At 44.3% G+C, this 16,986-nt stretch overlaps 1 protein-coding gene across 1 annotated transcript in view; it reads left to right on the top strand.

Annotated features, from left to right (window-relative positions):
* The window catches only part of LOC116765016 (sodium/glucose cotransporter 1-like), a 62,624-nt gene that overhangs the window by 29,287 nt on the left and 16,351 nt on the right, over nucleotides 1–16,986 (top strand). Inside the window, 7 exon segments of the mRNA XM_032654055.1 lie at nucleotides 4,626–4,668; nucleotides 4,670–4,841; nucleotides 10,128–10,165; nucleotides 10,167–10,210; nucleotides 10,213–10,277; nucleotides 12,560–12,668; nucleotides 13,901–14,051. Of these exon segments, the coding sequence (XP_032509946.1) occupies nucleotides 4,626–4,668; nucleotides 4,670–4,841; nucleotides 10,128–10,165; nucleotides 10,167–10,210; nucleotides 10,213–10,277; nucleotides 12,560–12,668; nucleotides 13,901–14,051 (622 nt within the window).

The following is a 16,986-nucleotide window of genomic DNA, read 5'->3' as shown; positions in this document are numbered from 1 at the left end:
AGACGAATGAAAATAATAGCTGATATAAATTGAGAACCAGGTACCATGCAGGCATTTATCTGTATTGCCTCATTAAATGATCACAGTCATCATGAGGCATAACTACTTTTATTATCCTCATTTTACTGATGAGGAAGCTGAGTTACTCAGTTAAGTAACTTGTTCATGAAACACACCAAAAGTAGAGCTCAGAGCTGGGTCCCTCTAACACCGAAGCCCCCGATATTTGAATAGCATATTACCGTACCTGTAGTGACAATTACACTCACCTTCAAGTGGAAGTTTCCTCCCACTAGCTAGGAGTAGCCTTAGTGAGGTTGGCGGTAACCCACTGTTTCATAAGTCAGAGATTGGTCTTGCAGAAACCTAGAAGGAAAAGCTCTTGGCTCAGGTATGGAAAAATTATTGAAATGATATGCTAGTTCAGTTGAAGGGTTATGGTTCCATAGAGCATGTTGTTGAGCCTCATGGAAGGAGAACAGATAGACTCACACAGAATCACAAACCTCAGTCTTACCATTCAGTAAGCATTAGTGCTCCATGAAGTATACTCAATGCTGTGTTGCTGGGACACAAAATACCTGTCAGGCATGCTCCAAGGAATTTTGTAATGAGCTGGAAAACAATCACTGATTTGAGTGACACAACTATAAACTATAAAACATTCTAAGCCATTGTGTTTGCTCAATGTTAATGGTAAATATCAACTTTATTAAAACTTGCCAAGACCATCCCAATACTTGAGAATGATATCCAATTAAACTTTAGGGGCAGGTGGAATATTCCATTTAATTTTAGCAATTATATCTCTAAATAATTATATATCATTTACTGTTATAGACTGAATGTTTGTATCCCCCCAAAATTCATAAGTTGAAATCCTAACCTCCAATGTGATGGTATTGGGAGTTGGGGCCTTTGGGAGGCAGTTAGGTCATGAGGGAAGAACCTTCACGAATGACATTAGTGCCCTTATAAAAGAGACCCCAGAGAGCTCCCTCGACCCTTCTGCCACATGAGGACACAGTGAGAAGATGGCCAACACCCTGTCAGCCAGCACCTTGATCTTGGACTTCCCAGCCTCCAGAACTGTGGGAAGTAAGCCATTCACTATATGGTATTTTGTTAATAGCAGCCCGAACAGACTAAGACATTTTCTGAGAAATTTAATGGGATTTTTTTTTTACCAGATTATTCATGCTAGTTCTTTTGATAAGTAAACTATTTGGGAGAGGCGTTGTTTTCCTTTAAAAATATACAAGAACTTGTACATCCAAGGGAATGTTGCCTTCAAACAAGTCACCGTGGGAACCTGTGCACATACAATTTTATTTTTTTATTTCTAATTTTTAGGTAAATTTTAGGTAAGGTAAACAAAACAGAAGGGTACACAGTGAAATATTTACCACCCTCAATTTCTCAGTTTGACTCCCCAGAGCCAACCAGTATCATAAGTTTTGTGTACATCCTTCCAGAGATGGTCTTCATATGTACAAGCAAACCTTGGAGATATTGTGGGTTTGGTTCCAGACTACAGCAATGAAGCAAATACCACAATAAAGCAAGTCACATGAATTTTTTGGTTTCCCAGTGCATATAAACTTATATTTACACTATACTGTAGTCTGTTAAGTGTACGATAGCATTATGTCTAAAAACAAGGCACATACCTTAATTTTAAAATAATGCTGTTGGAAAAATGGCACTTATAGACTTGCTCGTTTCAGGGTTGCCACAGACCTTCAATTTGTAAAAAAAAAAAAAAAACAACCAAAAAAACCACATGGTATCTGCAAAGTGCAGTAAAGCAAAACACAATAAGATGAGATATGCCTGTACAAATATTTTTTTTCTCTGTGAGATATATATCTTAATAGAATCAGAACATTTTAAAGCCTGTTTTTCCACCACTGGAACTATATCTTAGGCAAATTTCTATATCAGCAAATAGAGATCTACTGCATCTTTTCTGCTTTTGTATTTGTAATAAACTTTTTATTGAAAAGTGCACAAATCAAAGTGGATAGCTAGATGAAGTGTCACAAAGTGAACACACTCTGGTAGCCAGCACCCAAGTCAAGAAGTTGTCTTTTTGTTTCCTTTTCCAAACTTTATACTTTCGTTTCTTTTTCTTGCCTTATTACACTGGCCAGGACCTTTAGTACAGTACTGAAGACAAGAAGAGGCATCAGTCCTCCTTGTCTCATTCCCAATTTAGAGGGAAAGCTTTGAATATTTCACCATTAAATAAAATGTTTGCTGTCAATTTTTTGTAGATATTTTTTGTCATACTAACAAAGTTCCCTTCTATTCCCAGTTTACTAAGATTGTTTATCATGAGCAGGTTTTGAATTGTATCAAATGTTTTTCCACATTACTGAGGTGATTATATTATTTTTCTCCTTTTTCTTTTAACACAGTTAATTACATTGACTTGGTTTTGAGTGTTAACCTTGCATTCCTGGATTTGTCAAGAGATACCTCAGTTTCCTCTCCAAAGTGGCAATTTTAACTTATATTCTCAGAAATGTATGAGAATATGTGTTTCTTAACCTCCCAGCCAACACTTGATGTTTTTGTGTTTTTTTTAATTTTTAAAAAAGTTTTATTTATTTATTTTTGGCTGCATTGGGTCTTCGTTGCCGTGTACAGGCTTTCTCTCTAGTTGGCAGTGAGCAGGGGCTACTCTTCATTGTGGCACATGGGCTTCTCATTGCAGTGGCTTCTCTTGTTGCAGAGCACAGGCTCTAGGTGTGCAGGTTTCAGTAGTTGTGGCACGCGGGCTCAGTAGTTGTGACTCGCAGGCTCCAGAGAACAGGCTCAGTAGTTGTGGCTCACGGGCTTAGTTGCTCCGCAGCATGTGGGATCTTCCCAGACCAGGGCTTGAACCCGTGTCCCCTGCATTGGCAGGCGGATTCTTAACCACTGTGCCACCAGGGAAGCCCAACACTTGATGTTTTAAGACTTTAAAAAAATATGCCCAGTAGGTGAAACGGGAAAAACAAGTATCTCATTTTTGTTTTAATTAGAAGTTTCCAGACGCTGGTGAGGTTGAGCATCTTTTCATATACTTAGTGGACATTTGTATTTCCTCCTTTGTGGATTACATGTTCATATTCTCTACCACATTTCTTTCCAATAGTTTCCCTCGGCTATTGATGTGTGAGTCCTTCATACGTGATGCAAATCTCTTCTTTTATTCTAACAAATTTTTAACTTGATTTCAGTCATATAAATTTAAAATTTTGAAGTCAAATTTGTCAACCTTCCTTTTCCTTTCTGTGTCTTGTTGAAGAATGTACTACTCCCTAACCCAAGTTCATAAAGATACTCTCCTGTTTTCTTCTAATAACTTTGTGGTTTTGTAGTTCACCTTTTTAAAATCCACATGGAATTCGTTTTTAGAAGTGCCATGAGGTGTCTTATTCACTTCATAGTCACTTGGTATCTTTTCATTGGCTAGTCTTGACTCCATATGATTCTGAACCCATTTCAAAAATCAAGTCTATATCAAAGGAACATGGTTTAATATGCCAAAATAAAAGATTTTTAGTTAAGTAGGTGGAATTATGTGTTTTAGTGCCTTTTAAAAATATTTTTCGGGCTTCCCTGGTGGCACAGTGGTTAAGAATCCGCCTGCCAATGCAGGGGACATGGGTTCGAGCCCTGGGCTGGGAAGATCCTACATGCCGCCGAGGAGCTAAGCACGTGCACCAGAACTACTTAGCCTGCGCTCTAGAGCCCGTGAGCCACAACTACTGAAGCCCGCGTACCTAGAGCCCGTGCTTTGCAATAAGAGAAGCCACCGCAATGAGAAGCCCGCGTGCAGCAACAAAGACCCAACTCAGCCAAAAATAAATAAAATTTTCTTTAATGTTGAGATTTTACACCACTTAGGATATTGAGGGAGAAATGCTATAGGCTCTGTAGAAAATTCCAGATATGAAGTTTCATAAATGTTCTGCTGGAATTGCAGGAAAATGAATATTAATTTCTGATTTAGTCGAGATTCTTCAAATAACTTGAAATAGAACTTTAGTTCCAAACTAGTATAAGCAAATAAGTACTTCCTTGGCTCACCTAAGTGAAAATTCCAGGGCCGTCTTACTTTTGAGCATGGCTCGATCCAGCCTTCTGCATGAGCCAGGTAGACAAAAGAGCTTTAAACTGCCATCCTAGCTTAGAACCCCAAAGCAAAGAAGCAGGCTTTTTTGGTGCCTAAGCAGAAGACTCCTGGGACAAGCTCTGATTAGCCGGGCTTGGGTCCCAAGTCCATTCCTGTTACATCAGCTGCCCAGGTGATGGGGAATATTGGCCAGGCCTGGGTCACATGCCAGATCGGAATGAGTGGTAGGTAGTTTGACGAGGCCCACCTAACTCATATAGGGCGGGATGCAGCTGGAAGAGGGATTCTGTCCCCAGAAGCAGGAGGATGGGGTGCCAGGCATATGACCACCAGTGTCCACTGTACTCTTCTTTTTCTTTGGAGGAGATGGTGTCTTTTCTTAGGTACATACAGTCTTGGCTATTTGCCAGTCCATTGTGTCTCACTCTGCAATCTCGGTTCTTCAGACGTGTGTTATTGTGCAGTTTAAGGTACTGACCAACTGTACGGTGTTTTCAAGCCTTTAAGGAGGTGGGAGGATACCAGGAACTACAGCATAAGTACATCTAAGCCCACCCTCATCTGTGAAGGAAACTGGACCGCCCAGCCGGAATGCTTCATTCCTCGTCTGGATTCTTTCCATATCTTCCGAGACCCCACCACTGGAGACATCCCCTGGCCTGGAGTCATCTTTGGCATCTCCACCCTCTCTTTGTACTACTGGTGCACTGACCAGGTAATCAAATGCGCTGCGCTGACAGGCCTGCGCTGGGGCCTGGGGGTTGGGGGTCTCTGCAGTCTCTGCAGCCACAGGCAGACTTCCCTCCCAGCCTTGTGTGATACCCAAATGTAGTGCAGGACCATGTTCTGTCTGAAAGGGGTCTCTCGGGACTTCCCTGGTGGTCCAGTGATTAAGACTTCACCTTCCAATGCAGGGGGTGCGGCTTCGATCCCTGGTCAGGGTGCTAAGATCCCACATGCCTCACGGCCAAAAAACCAAAACAGAACAGAAGCAATATTGTAACAAGTTCAATAAAGACTTTAAAAATGGTGCACATCAAAAAAAATCTTTAAAAAAATAAAAGGGGTTCCCCCTCCAGTCCTGTCTATAACAGCACTTGTTTTCATTTTTTGCTCCCTCTCATTATCTACAAAGCACAATGTTTGCACATGAAAAATATGTCAGTTCTCCCAAATTGAGTCTAGAAATTAAATACCACTAATCGGTATTTCAGTTGGATTTTTTAAGGACTCAAGCTTATTCTAAAAATTATATGGCTCTCTATCAATGGTTGTTAATGAAATAAACTGTGAAATATTCATACAGTGGAAGGCCAATATAGAAATAAAAAGGAAGTACAGCTACACACCATAGCATGGATGAATCTTTAAAGCATTATACCAAATAAAAGAATCTAAACACAGAAGAGTAGGTGCTGTGTGATTACATTTATATAAAGCTTAACACAGGCAATGCTAAGTTATGTTGTTTAGGTATACACAATTACGTAGCAAAAAATTGTAAAGAAAAAGCAAGGAGGAAATAAAATAGTCATTAAAGCGATCATTTCTGAAGCAAGGGAGAGGGTTGAGGTTGAAAAGAGGCACATATAACGGTGTTGTTCACAATCATTAAAAAGTGGAAACAACCCAAATATCCACCAACGAATGAATGAATAAACAAAATGTGTATCCATGTGTTGGAATATTAGTCAGCCCTAAAAAAGGATGAAGTACAGATACATGCTACACCTTGGATGAACCTCGAAAACATTATGCTAGGTGAAAGAAGCCAGACACAGAAGGTCACCTATTGTATGATTCCTTTTATATGAAATCTCCAGAACAAGCAAATCCATGGAGACAGAAATCCGATTAGTGCTTCCCGGGGGAGGAGGGATGGAGAGTGGCTGCTTCATGGGCCTGGGTGTTCTTCTGGGTGATGAAGAAGCTGTGATGCTGGAGAGAGGTGGATGTGATGCAACACTGGGGATGTACTAAATGATACAGAATTGTTCACTTTAAAACGGTTAATTACATGTTATGTGAATTTCACCTCAATTGTTTAAAAGAGCCATAGAGAGAGGCTTCTGGGGTACCTCAATGTTGCTCCTCTTTTTTTAATTTTGTTCCACCACCATCAGTGAGTTTTTTCATACATTTCTAAATCAGTTAGATTCTTTGTTGCATTCTGTATGCCAGCCTTTGAGTGTTGCACCTCTTGACTTGGTGTTTCCATGGTGCGCTCTGTAATGTGCTACACCATGTTCGTGTGTTATAGCACAATAAAAAGTGTTCAAACCTTTTGTGGAAGGAGAAGATGCCACAAATAGCTAACCCAAGTTTGAAAATGAAGAACAAAGGGGGAGAACTTGCCCGACCAGATATTTAAACTTGGACAAAGTCGCGGTAATACAAGCAGTTTGAAATTCCCAGGAATAGACATATAGACTAACAGAACAGAATAAAGAACTCAGAGACAGACTCATGTACTTATAGGAATTTAATATGTGTTCAAGGAGGCTCCACAAAGCAACAGCAGAGATACATACTCTTCGATGTTGTTAAAAAAAAAAAAAGAAACCAAAACCCAGCTTACTCTTTGGAATAACAAAGCTTCATCCCCACCTAACACTTACACAGAAGTGGACTTCAGATGAATTAAAGACTTAAACGTGGAAAGTAAAGCTGTACTACAATAAAGCGAGGTAATGCTAGTGAATACTTTTGAGTTGGGGGGAGTGTAAATCATATCGGTTTGATCACGTTACACATAAGGCCTTTTTAACAAAGATGCTCTAGACAAAGTTGATGGATGACGGGCTAGAGAAGAATATCAGAATGTTTATAATGAACAGGAGACTAATAGCAAATCCACAAGAAAAAGGAGCTCCAATAGCCATGCAGGCAAAAGATAATGAGAGACAATTTGTAGAAAAGGAAATGCAAACAAACATAAATGCTAACAAGCATATAACCCAGCGTTATCAGGGAAGTGCAATTTAAAACCACAATGAGACTGGCAAAAATTAGAAAGCTTGATGATGTCAACTGTTGAGGAGGACACGGATGTTCAGGAATCCTCTTGCGTTTCTGGTGAGAGTGCAAACGGGGCATGTTTTCTGGAGGGTGATCTGGCAATGCTGAATAAGGTCAAATATATTGTACTCTGTGACCAGTTGGTGATGTTCCTCAGAAACTACCCAGAACTCCTCATCCAAGTTCATAAGGGACCATATATGAGGCCTTGATCACAGTGTTGATTGTGCTAGGTACTGAGGTGGGTGGATGAGATGGGGGTGGGGTGGGAGTGGGGGATACAACTGAGGGCTGCTGTGCATCTGTGAGAAGCCGTGGAGCCACCATACAAGGAGTGGCACTGATGGAGCTTTACCATGTGCTGAGCGGAGGACCAGGAAACAAGATGAGGCCCAGAGCCCAGCACACAGGCGTGATCTGTAATGCAGCCACAGTGTTGTTATTTGTATTCTTCCCTTCTGCTTATTATGTGTCTAATTATGCTGCTTTATATCAATGACAAGAGAAGTCTTTCTGTAAAAATTAGAAAACAGGGTGGAATCAAACCACCACAACCAAGAAACCCTTCCATCAGAAATGATCAGTTAGATTTCAAACTCAAACTTCTGGAAATGAAAAATATTCTTATTGAAATGTAAAACTGAGTAACTGTTAGAATAACAGATTAAACATAGCTGAAGGAAAAAAGTGGTAACCTAGAAGAGAGAACTGGAGAACTTGCCCAGAAAGCACAAAAATGGAAAGTGTGAAAGAGAGACAAAGTGACATGGAAGACAGCATTAAAATACATCCTGTTGGAGTTCCAGGAGAAAAGGGGAGAAGCAATATTTGAAGAGAAAGTGGCTGAGAATTTTTACAGCTGTTGAAAGAACAGGACTCATCAGATTCAGGAATCACAGTGAATCCCAAGCAAATCTACACAAAGTCACCTCCTGATGAAGTTTCAGAACATGAAAGACGAAGAGGAGACTGAAAGCCACCTGAGAGAAAAGATCCCTTGTAGAAGAAGACAGGTACACCCCCAACAGACTGCTCAGCAGCAGCACTGGAACCCAAGGGAGAGGAGTAAACTTTTCAAAGTACTGAGGAAAATGTCCAATTTCAATTACGTGCCCAGCTAAGTATTACTCAATAGCAAGGGCAAAATAAAGGCATAGCCTTCCCTAGAGACTGAATGACGTGCATAAAGAAAAAGGAGGTCCTGGTGAGCAGGAGGGACAGTTAGAGAAGCCGGCCGGCACATGTGCAGATCTGAAGCATTGGCTGAAAATCACCATAATTCTGCACACAGGAAGTAACACAGGACAGAGCTAAAATATCGGACCATAATTAGAGTTAAATCTGTTTGTGGACCTTAAATTGTTCAGAAAGGCACAGATACTGATTTACTTTAGACCTGAAGTTGTATCCATGTCAAAATTTTAAGGGTAATTATTAAAAGCATAGAAGTAGAATCTCTAACTTCCTAACTAGTAAAGAAAATGATTTAAGAAAAAATTTTAATTGAAAAAGAGACAAACTGACCAAAGGAAAATTGTTTTCCTTTGGCCCACTACCATTTTTAAAAAAGAATTCGTCCCTTGCTCCGCTTTGTAATATATGACAACCTATTAAAGTGCTTAGGGCTTTCTGCGTGGAATGATTTCATGCCCCTACGACTATCCTGTCCTCAGAATAAGAGTTGGCTTCTGGGGCTTCCCTGGTGGCGCAGTGGTTGAGAGTCTGCCTGCCGATGCAGGGGACACGGGTTCTTGCCCCGGTACGGGAGGATCCCACATGCCGCGGAGTGGCTGGGCCCGTGAGCCATGGCCGCTGAGCCTGCGCGTCCAGAGCCTGTGCTCCACAACGGGAGAGGCCATAACAGTGAGAGGCCCGCGTACCGCAAAAAAAACCAAAGAGTTGGCTTTTGCTCTGGCCCTGTTCCTTCATCCCCTCCCTTAGAGACCATCTCTTCTGTGTGCAGAGCTAAGCAAAGACCAGGAAGTGCAGCCTGGCTGCCCACCTGCTCAGCAGAGACTCCCAGGCACCGAGAGGCTGTCAGCAGGATGCCCACAGGCCCACTGAGAAGCAATGCCTGCTTACATGAGGCAGGACCACCTTGGGGTTCTTCCTCCTATTAATAAATAATGCATTTGGGAAAGAAAGAAAGCATTAAAGAAGAACATGAAAATCCTACCTGTCAATCCTACCATCCCAGGATTAACCTCTATTGTCATGTTGGTTTATTCCTGTGGACTTTGTATAGAGTCGAGGTGTGTGTGCTATTGTATCCCGTGCCTTTTTGTTACTGTCATGCTATGAGCATTTTTCACATTATTTAAATATTCTTTGAGAACGTAATTTTAATGCATAGAGTACTGCATTGTCTTGATGCACTGGACCATGTCTTTATGTTCTTTCTTAAGTGCTTCTCCATCTGCCCGCTACACCATTCTGCTCGGGCTGAGTGCACACCGCCTCTTACAGCAGGAGCACCGTGAAAGGAGGCGTGAAGCATCTCCCAGGAGACTTTGCATGTTAAGGTCTACACTGGTTCATTTCCACTTGGACAAGTGAAGCTGGTCCCAGTTCTAAACACTCATTTATTACCGGGGACCAAGCTGTGCTTGGATTGTTGTCACAAGGGCAGAGACGGTCTGTGGCCTCTAGAAGGGAGTCTCATCCTTGCCAGGGGACAGCTTGTAAGCACTGTGCTGCTGTGATTGGTGTGCAGTGCTAGCAATGAGGCCAAGGTCAGGCCACCCTCCTCCCCTCTGGTAGCTGTGCACTGAGCAAAACGTGTGCATCGGTCACACATGCCTCCTCTGGCCCTGCATGCCCGGAGACACCTGGGTGATTGGGGTGAGCAGTGGGCACCCCCTCCGAGGGCACACCCTACTGCTACTGCAGGTCACAGTTGTCCTATCTGTGCCGAGGCAGCCTGGGCTTGATACCCTCTGAGAAAGCCCGCCCCCGCCCCCCCCCACCTGTGTTTCCTCGGCAGATTTTTGTCCAGGGCTGCCTGGCAGGGAAGAACATGTCTCGTGAAAGGCGGCTGTGTCTTGTGTGGGTACCTGAAGCTGCTGCCATGTTCAGCATAGTGATGCCAGGGATGATCAGCCGCGTCCTGTACACAGGTAATTCTCGCTCTGCTGTGTCCACACTGATCTTCTCCTCTCTCAGGCATCTACATCTAGGGAGCATGGGGTTATCAGGTCTTCTGCTGGGGAGACTGCTGGGGTTGAGGTGCCCTGCATTGCTTTCTTGGGAGCTCATGGATTTAGATTAGGGATGTGGCTGAGCAGAAGTCTGGCAGGGACCGTGGATGTAGGTGGCAAGAGAGGAATTGGAGAGAGACGAGTTCAGGCGGAGATGAGCCAGCAGACGCTTCCTGCAGTGGCTGGTCTCTGAGTGGCGTTGAGGCGTGGTCCATGGGGAGGTCAGCTGTTCCCCCTGCACTGCAGGCACCGTCCTGCGGGCACTCCTGAGTGCCAGGCATCGTGCTCGGATGTGACCAGTGCTGTCACTGTTCTCACAGCCCCAGGTGTGGCACGTCGATGGAACCCCCAAAGTGGGTCTAGCCCTGAGGCCCACGTTCTTTCTGTTAAGTGCTGTGAGAACGTCCCTGCTGCACTTAATTGAGCTGTCATAATTTCGTGGATGTCCCTCATCCCCATTTCAGCCTCGTTTTACTGCCTTTAGGTGTACTGCCTCTCCTTACCAGATTTGTTTATTCATTAAACCTTTATGGAGCACATACTCAGGTGGTGCGGCCACATGGCCAAAGCAGGTGGCTTCCACGGAGTCTTCTGCCTCAGTGCTTGACAAGGCCAAGCAGAGAGTGAAGACTTTTTATTATGAAGCCACATGTGCAGTAGACGTCTCTAACCCTAATCCATCCTCAGTCTGCCTCTTTTTTAATCCTGATCCCTTTCCAGTTTCAACAGAGAGGAGTGCTCCGTTCCAACATCCCAGGCTTGGTCTTTGGCTGTCAGGCAGCCCTTTCTGGGGTCTCTTAGGTGGTGCCTCCTCGTAGGCTAGAAAATAGGCCTCTGTGCTCGCTAGGACCCCAGAGTCGCCTGTGCTTGGCGGCCCTGCCTCCCCAGCCCCACTTCACCTCACAGCCCACCCCCACGCACTGAGGAGGAAGGCTGGGCGAAACCGCCTGTCTCTTGGCCTCTAGAAGTGGCTGAGGGAGGAGCGAGAAGAGCAGGCCTCAGGAAGCCACACGCCCCCAGCTTCTGACCACCAGGTGAATAGAGTTGGTGGGCTACCCTTGGGAGAGCCGTCAGGGTGGGGAGGGGCCCAGGACCACTTGTCCCTCATCCTCAGAAATGGCCAGACTCACAGACTGTTTATACACACTCATAGAGAGCGGTTTAGCACAAAAGCTCCGCACCTGCCCACATTCCTGGGAGAACACACCTTTCCAGTAACCCAGACGCTCCTGGTCCTAGATTCTGGGTCTCTCCCATGGCCAGAACTGGGGACCAGACACCCGCACGGTGTGATTCTGCCAGTCAGGATTTCCTTGGGGGCCACTGTATTAGTTGAGGCTCTTGAGTGAAAATGACGTGCACTTTTAGCTCCTCTTTCCTCCGAGCTGGTGTCCTCTCAGTCTGTCTGATGGCAGATGACCACCAGCAGCACCAGCCTTCCACCCTCCAGCCCACAACCCCCAGAAAGAGTGTTTCCTTTTCGCCCTCCCAGCAGAAATCCCAGGGGAGTCCCGTGAGCTCACTTGGGTGACAGGGACCAGTCATTGTGGCCAAGGGGAAGGTGTTTCCAGAATGGCCAGGTGGCCCCTGGGCTCCTCCCAGATCATGCCGAAGGAGACTGAGGGCCTGCTCACAGGGCAGGGGGAGGGAGAGCAGGCAGAGGAAAAGCTGCCCCCCTTAGTTTTCCTGACGTCCCCAGTGAAACCCCTTGCTCTCCATGTAAACCCAGGCCCTTCCTGCCTCTTCCTAGTCTACATTGATTCATTGTTTTGGTTTTTTTTCTCAGATGGTAAATTTTTATCTGTTATTTAAGCTCTTGAAGGCCTATCACATTCCCTCCTTTACTTCCCTTTGTCCAAATTTCTCCCCAAATACTCTGAAATAACACCCCTACGGGGCTAAGGGAGTAAGGTCATGAGTGGGCCACTCATCAGTGTATGGATGAATCATCGTTTGCTTTCCTGACACCTGGCTGGGATCATTGAAAGGCTTGTCGAGGTCACAGGGCTTGCTGTGGGTCAAGCAGTGAACTGGCAGAAGCACCGACCCGCTGACTCCTGAGGCCTGACCCCCAGCTCCTGACGCACATGTGGGGTCACGAATTGGAGACGAAGAATCTGCCATCCACACACCGTTCCTAATTTGCTTCCCGTTCCCTGAGCTCAGATTTTAGTGCTCAGGGACCACATGCTGGTGTGACCCTTGTCTCTCTTTGCAGATAAAAGTGGCGTGTGTTGTGCCTTCAGAGTGTGAAAAGTACTGTGGCGCCAGAACTGGCTGCAGCCCTCTCGCCTACCCCGTGCTGGTGGTGGAGCTGCTGCCCAGTGGTAAGAAGTGGAGCTGCCTCCAGGGCTGTGAGTGGACGGTCAGGAGTGAGGGCCCCGGTGGAAGCGTAGGCTGTGGGAGGGGCCCTCGGCATCCCGGGAGCCTTGCGGCCTCCTCTTCCTTTCTCTCTCTCTCTCTCTATCTCTCTCTCTCTCTCTTTTTCTCTCTCTGTCTCTTTCTCTCTCTTTCTCTCTCGGGCACGCGCTCAGGCCCAGCCTCTGCTCGCCCTTTGCACGGTCCCCTCCCTGCAGAACCCACGCCTCTGCTCCTCACTGCCGCAGATGGGCGCTCGACGTTGTTCTAGTCTGTGGGGACGAAGAGGGGAGCAAGACCTCATCCTGCTCTCAAGGAGTTCAGTACAGTGGGACAGGCAGGGGCATGGCTTTCGTCTCACCCACTTAGCCACATCCCAGGGAAACGGGCAAACAAACAGTACAGTCTTTTTAAATTCCGTATTAGCTCTGAGGATAAATAGGCTAGCAATGTTGAGACATTCCCATAAAATACAATGTAGATAGACCTCAGCTGAGGGAAGCACCAACCATCCCACTGTTCAGGAAGGGGGTTGCCCAGCACCCGGGGCTGCAGCCCAGGGCAGTGGGGCACTTGAAGCCAGGCCAATCCAAGAACTCTAGTCTTGGCCTGGCCTGAGTACCTGCTGAATACAGCGGGGCCTTCTGTGCCAGCCCTGTTACCCTCGGGCTTTCCCAGCTATGCATGGGAATCTCTCAGCAAAGCCGCTACCGCCCAGTGGCCTTGCAGGTCAGAAGCCTAGACTGTTACGTTTATAGGTAACACTTGTTGAGAGCTTGCTCTGTGTTGGACATTGTGTTAACCCATCTTCTTACTGTATCGTAATCTTAACAACAGTCTGTGCAGTAGTTACTTTAATACCCACCTTACAGATGGGGACACTGAGGCACAAGGAGCCACATCATCTGTAAAAGGGGTCAGCACTGGTGTCCTTCTCACAGGGCTGTAGGGAGATCATCAGGCTGATGCCTGAAGAGGTGCTCCAGCTCACAGTGAGCACTCACATTATTACGTGAAGACACAGCGGCCAGCTAGCAAGGCTCGTCACAGAGCAAGGGCAGCTATAACGCACTTGATCTATCTTAGATGGACTCCCACTCTGAACAAAATTTACTATGTGGGAACGTTCCTCAGGAGGCCTGAGGCGTCTCCTGGCACGGCCAGAGAGCTGGAGGCCCAGGAAGTGTTCTTTTTCTTCCAGGTGTTCGAGGCTTGATGGTGTCCGCACTCTGGGCCTCTCTCATGTCCTCCCTGACTTCTCTTTTCAGCGGTGCCAGTGCCGTGTTCACAATGGACATCTACACCCAGATACAGCTGATGGCCACTGAAAATGAGCTCATGCTAACAGGAAGGTGAAGGATTCCTCTAATCACATGAGTTACTGCCATCCATGAATCGATGCCCACAAATGTCATTATGTGAAAATGTAGGCTCTAATGCTGCATATAGAGTTATCTTGTTTATATACAGCATGGTGGTGTTTTGTTTGTTGCAGTTTTGCAGTGAAGATGTATTGCTTTTATTTTATTTTATTTTTTTATAAATTTATTTATTTTTGGCTGCGTTGGGTCTTCGTTGCTGCGCATGGGCTTTCTCTAGTTGTGGCGAGCAGGGGCTACTCTTCATTGCGGTGCACAGGCTTCTCATTGTGGTGGCTTCTCTTGTTGTGGAGCACAGACTCTAGGTGCGCAGGCTCAGTAGTTGTGGCTCACGGGTTCTAGAGCACAGGCTCAGTAGTTGTGGCACGTGAGCTTAGTTGCTCCATGGCATGTGGGATCTTCCTGGACCAGGGTTTGAACCCATGTCCCCTTCACTGGCAGGCAGATTCTTAACCACTGTGCCACCAGGGAAGTCCTGTATTGCTTTTATAATCACAAAGAAAATTGTTCCCATTTGGGAAAAAATTAAGTAATAATCACAATGATAACGGGTACATATTAATGTACCCCCCAAACTAGTCCTTGTGAGGAAGTGTATCTACATTATCTCGTTTTCTCTTTCAGTCCTCATGACAACCTTTAAAGGTAAGTTTTAGTTCTTATTCTCACTGTACAAATGGGGGGAGTGGCTCAGAGAAGGTAGTTGGTCTCCCTGAGTCACATGGAAAGCGGATCTCATCCATCTCAGGGCCATGCCATTAACCAGGAGGCCTCACATGCTAGGCATAAGGCAGGGGGTATGAATGTGTAAACACGTGGGCCTCATTCTCATTCTGTAGGGTTTCACACTGGCTGTCCGTGGACCACTTCCAGCCCACACACTTTAAACTTGGCCTACGTTACGCCTCAGATGCCTCCTTCATCCGGTAGCAAGGTACATACTGCTCACTGTCTTATCTGTCTAACCCCTGCAAATTGAGTTTGCTGTTACATTTTGATTAGCATTCCATTGTTTAAAAAGCACTTTTCTGAGAAACTTTAAGAAATAGGTACCGGTTTTATTTAAATTTTTGTAGAACATAGGGGAAAAAGAGGAAGACTTAAATTCATTTCATAAAGCTCAGGATATTGATGCCAAAACTGAACAAATACAGCACAGGAAAAAATTAAAACTAAAGACTCATCTCACTTTTAAATACCAATGCAAAACTTGTAAATAAAATATTAGACACAGATCCAACAATATACTAAAAAAATGTTAAAAGAATGACATCTCATTACCAACTGTGATTGTTTCCCAGAAATACAAGGATGGTTCAATATTAGGAAATGTAGTAACATTACTCACCATATTAATAGATCAAAGAGAAAAATCATATATATCTATTCAGACGATGAAAAGGTATTTGGTAAAATGGGTACCTTTCAACATGACAAAACATATCTGTATCACCCTAAAAGCCAAGTCATGCCTAATGGAACTAGAAAGGAACAAGGCAAGAATGTCCCCCCTTACCAATATATTTATACTTATATATGTGTAAAATAAAGTGTATATATAAGTAGACCTAAATAGATATTTCTCCAAAGAAGATATACAGATTGCCAACAAACACATGGAAGGATGCTCAACATCACTAATCATTAGAGAAATGCAAATCAAAACTACAATGAGGTATCACCTCACACCGGTCAGAATGGCCATCATCAAAAAATCTACAAACAAAAATGATGGAGAGGGTGTGGAGAAAAGGGAGCCCTCTTGCACTGTTGGTGGGAATGTAAATTGATACAGCCACTATGGAAAACAATATGGAGGTTCCTTAAAAAACTAAAAATAGAACTACCATATGACCCAGCAATCCCACTGCTGGGCATATACCCTGAGAGAACCATAATTCAAAAACGGATGTGTACCACAATGTTCATTGCAGCACTATTTAAATAGCCAGGGTATGGAAGCAACCTAAGTGTCCATGAACAGATGAATGGATGAAGAATATGTGGCACATATATATACAATGGAATATTATTCAGCCATAAAAAGAAACAAAACTGAGTTATTTGTAGTGAGGTGGATGGACCTAGAATCTGTCATACAGAGTGAAGTAAGTCAGACAGAAAGAAAAAAACAAATACCATATGCTAACACATATGGAATCTTTTCAAAAAATGGTTCTGATTAACCTAGCGGCAGGACAGGAATAAAGACGCAGACGTAGAGAATGAACTTGAGGACACGGGGTGAGGGAAGGGTGAGCTGGGATGAAGTGAGAGAGTAGCACTGACATATATACACTACCAAACGTAAATAGATAGCTAGTGGGAAGCAGCCGCATAGCACAGGGAGATCAGCCCGGTGCTTTGTGACCACCTAGAGGGGTGGGATAGGGAGTGTAGTAGGGAAGTGCAAGAGGGAGGGGATATGGGGACATATGTATACATATAGCTGATTCGCTTTGTTATACAGCAGAAACTAACACAACATTGTAAAGCAATTATACTCCAATAAAGATGTTAAAAAAAAAAAAGTAGACCCACAGGTGAAGTTAGCAGACAAGGACTTTGAAATAACCTTGATTAATAGGTACAAGAAAATAGAGGGAAAGGTTTATAAAATAGATGAAAAAAATTGGGAAATTTTCCAGAGAATTAGAATTTATAAAAATAAGAAGGTCTAGAATTGAAAAATAAATATCTGAAATTAAGAACTCAATGGATTTGTTAGCAACTGATTGGCTGTAGCAGAAGACACTGTTAGTGGCTTGGAAATGAATTAGTCAACAATATCCAAACTAAAGCACACAGGAGAAAAGGAAGATACACGTGGAACACAGAAGAATAATATATATATAATTGGAAATTATATATATATGTAACTGTAGAAGCAATTTGGAGAAGGTAATGG

This window comes from Phocoena sinus, chromosome 14 (assembly GCF_008692025.1).
Source record: "Phocoena sinus isolate mPhoSin1 chromosome 14, mPhoSin1.pri, whole genome shotgun sequence".
In the NCBI taxonomy this organism is placed as follows: domain Eukaryota; kingdom Metazoa; phylum Chordata; class Mammalia; order Artiodactyla; family Phocoenidae; genus Phocoena; species Phocoena sinus.
This window is presented reverse-complemented; position numbering and strand designations above follow the sequence as displayed.